Source organism: Bison bison, unplaced genomic scaffold (genome assembly GCF_000754665.1).
Source record: "Bison bison bison isolate TAMUID 2011002044 unplaced genomic scaffold, Bison_UMD1.0 scf7180017864032, whole genome shotgun sequence".
Taxonomy (NCBI): Eukaryota; Metazoa; Chordata; class Mammalia; order Artiodactyla; family Bovidae; genus Bison; species Bison bison.
The window spans coordinates 1,477,590-1,478,721 of NW_011494604.1; the positions used below are offsets into that span (position 1 = coordinate 1,477,590).

A 1,132-nucleotide genomic window follows, 5' to 3' on the forward strand; every position below is an offset into this window, starting at 1 on the left:
GGAGCTTGGCCCCGGCCAAAGCCGAGCCCAGCCTTCAGCGGGTCCGCGCAGGGGGCGGGGGCGAGGACCGGCTCCTGCAGCGCGGCCCTTCCCCTCTCGCCTACCCCTTCCCCCAAAACGGAGCGGGGCTGGCCCGGACCCGCCGGCCCAGGAGGGCTGTCGTGCCGACTCCTCAAGCCCCAGGCTCCTTGCCGCCGGCTGCGGGCCCACCGCGGCCGGGCGCAGAAGGACTAGGCTGAGGGCGGAATCCGGCGCAGCGCCGCCGCCGTTCCGCCCCAACGCAGGCGGGCTTCTCCCAGGGAGCACGGCATCCAGAGATCGAGAGCCGGGACTCAGATGCAGCCAGCAGAGAGGGGCCGGCCAGAGAGCCGCTGCTGCGCCCCGGGGGCGCTCCGGGGAGAGCCGCGGGAGCCGGGCTCGCGGCGCGCCATGCACGCCTCGGGCCCTGCGCTGCTCCGGCCGCTCGCGCCGCTCCTTCCTTCTCGCCCGCTTGCCGCCGCCGCCGCCGCCGGAGCGCCCTCCGCATCCCCTCCTCCCGCCGCCTCCCCGCCCCCCGCGCCGCTCGGGCCTCGGCTCACAGAGGCGCGCGGCCGCCTCCGCCCCCTACCCGGCCGCGGCCCCCGCCTCGGCGCCCCGCCGGCATCCTCAGGCCCGGCCTCGTGAGCTGCCCTTTACTGTGGGGGCCCTGGCTCCCCTTCCTCACCTAAAATTCTCTCTGCGTCCCCTCCCTCCCTGGCGCCTGGAGCCGCATCCAGCCCGCGGTCCCTTCGCCCGACCTGGGTGGCATGCGGTCCTCCCTCGCCCCTTGCTTGGGTTCCTGCGCCCCTAGTCCTAGCTCCCCTCTTTTGTATCCCCCTTTAATCCCCCATCCCCCCATTCAACCCAACTTCAGCCCCCGCGCTGCGCCCCCCTTCCCTGGCCCGGCTCGATTGGCCGCTTCCTGAGCTGTCAGACTTGAGTCCGGCGCTCTTATTGGGCGATTCTCGGGCCGGGCGGCTGTGCCAAAGGAGGGCGCACCGGGCTGGGGGCGCCCAGGCAGCGACTGCCGCAGGGAGCCGAAGACCAGAGTCGCTGGAGGGCCAGAGGGGCCCAAGAGCCAGACCCGGAAATGGACGGGAGAGATGGAGAGACT

The 1,132-nt window shown here is 74.0% G+C and overlaps 1 protein-coding gene across 1 annotated transcript in view; it reads right to left on the minus strand.

Annotated features, from left to right (window-relative positions):
* ADCY5 (adenylate cyclase 5) overlaps nt 1-1,132 on the minus strand; it is a 161,330-nt gene that overhangs the window by 159,957 nt on the left and 241 nt on the right. Inside the window, exon 2 of the mRNA XM_010834408.1 lies at nt 105-603. Coding sequence (XP_010832710.1) covers nt 105-603 — 499 coding nt within the window. The remainder of the gene's footprint in view (nt 1-104; nt 604-1,132) is intronic.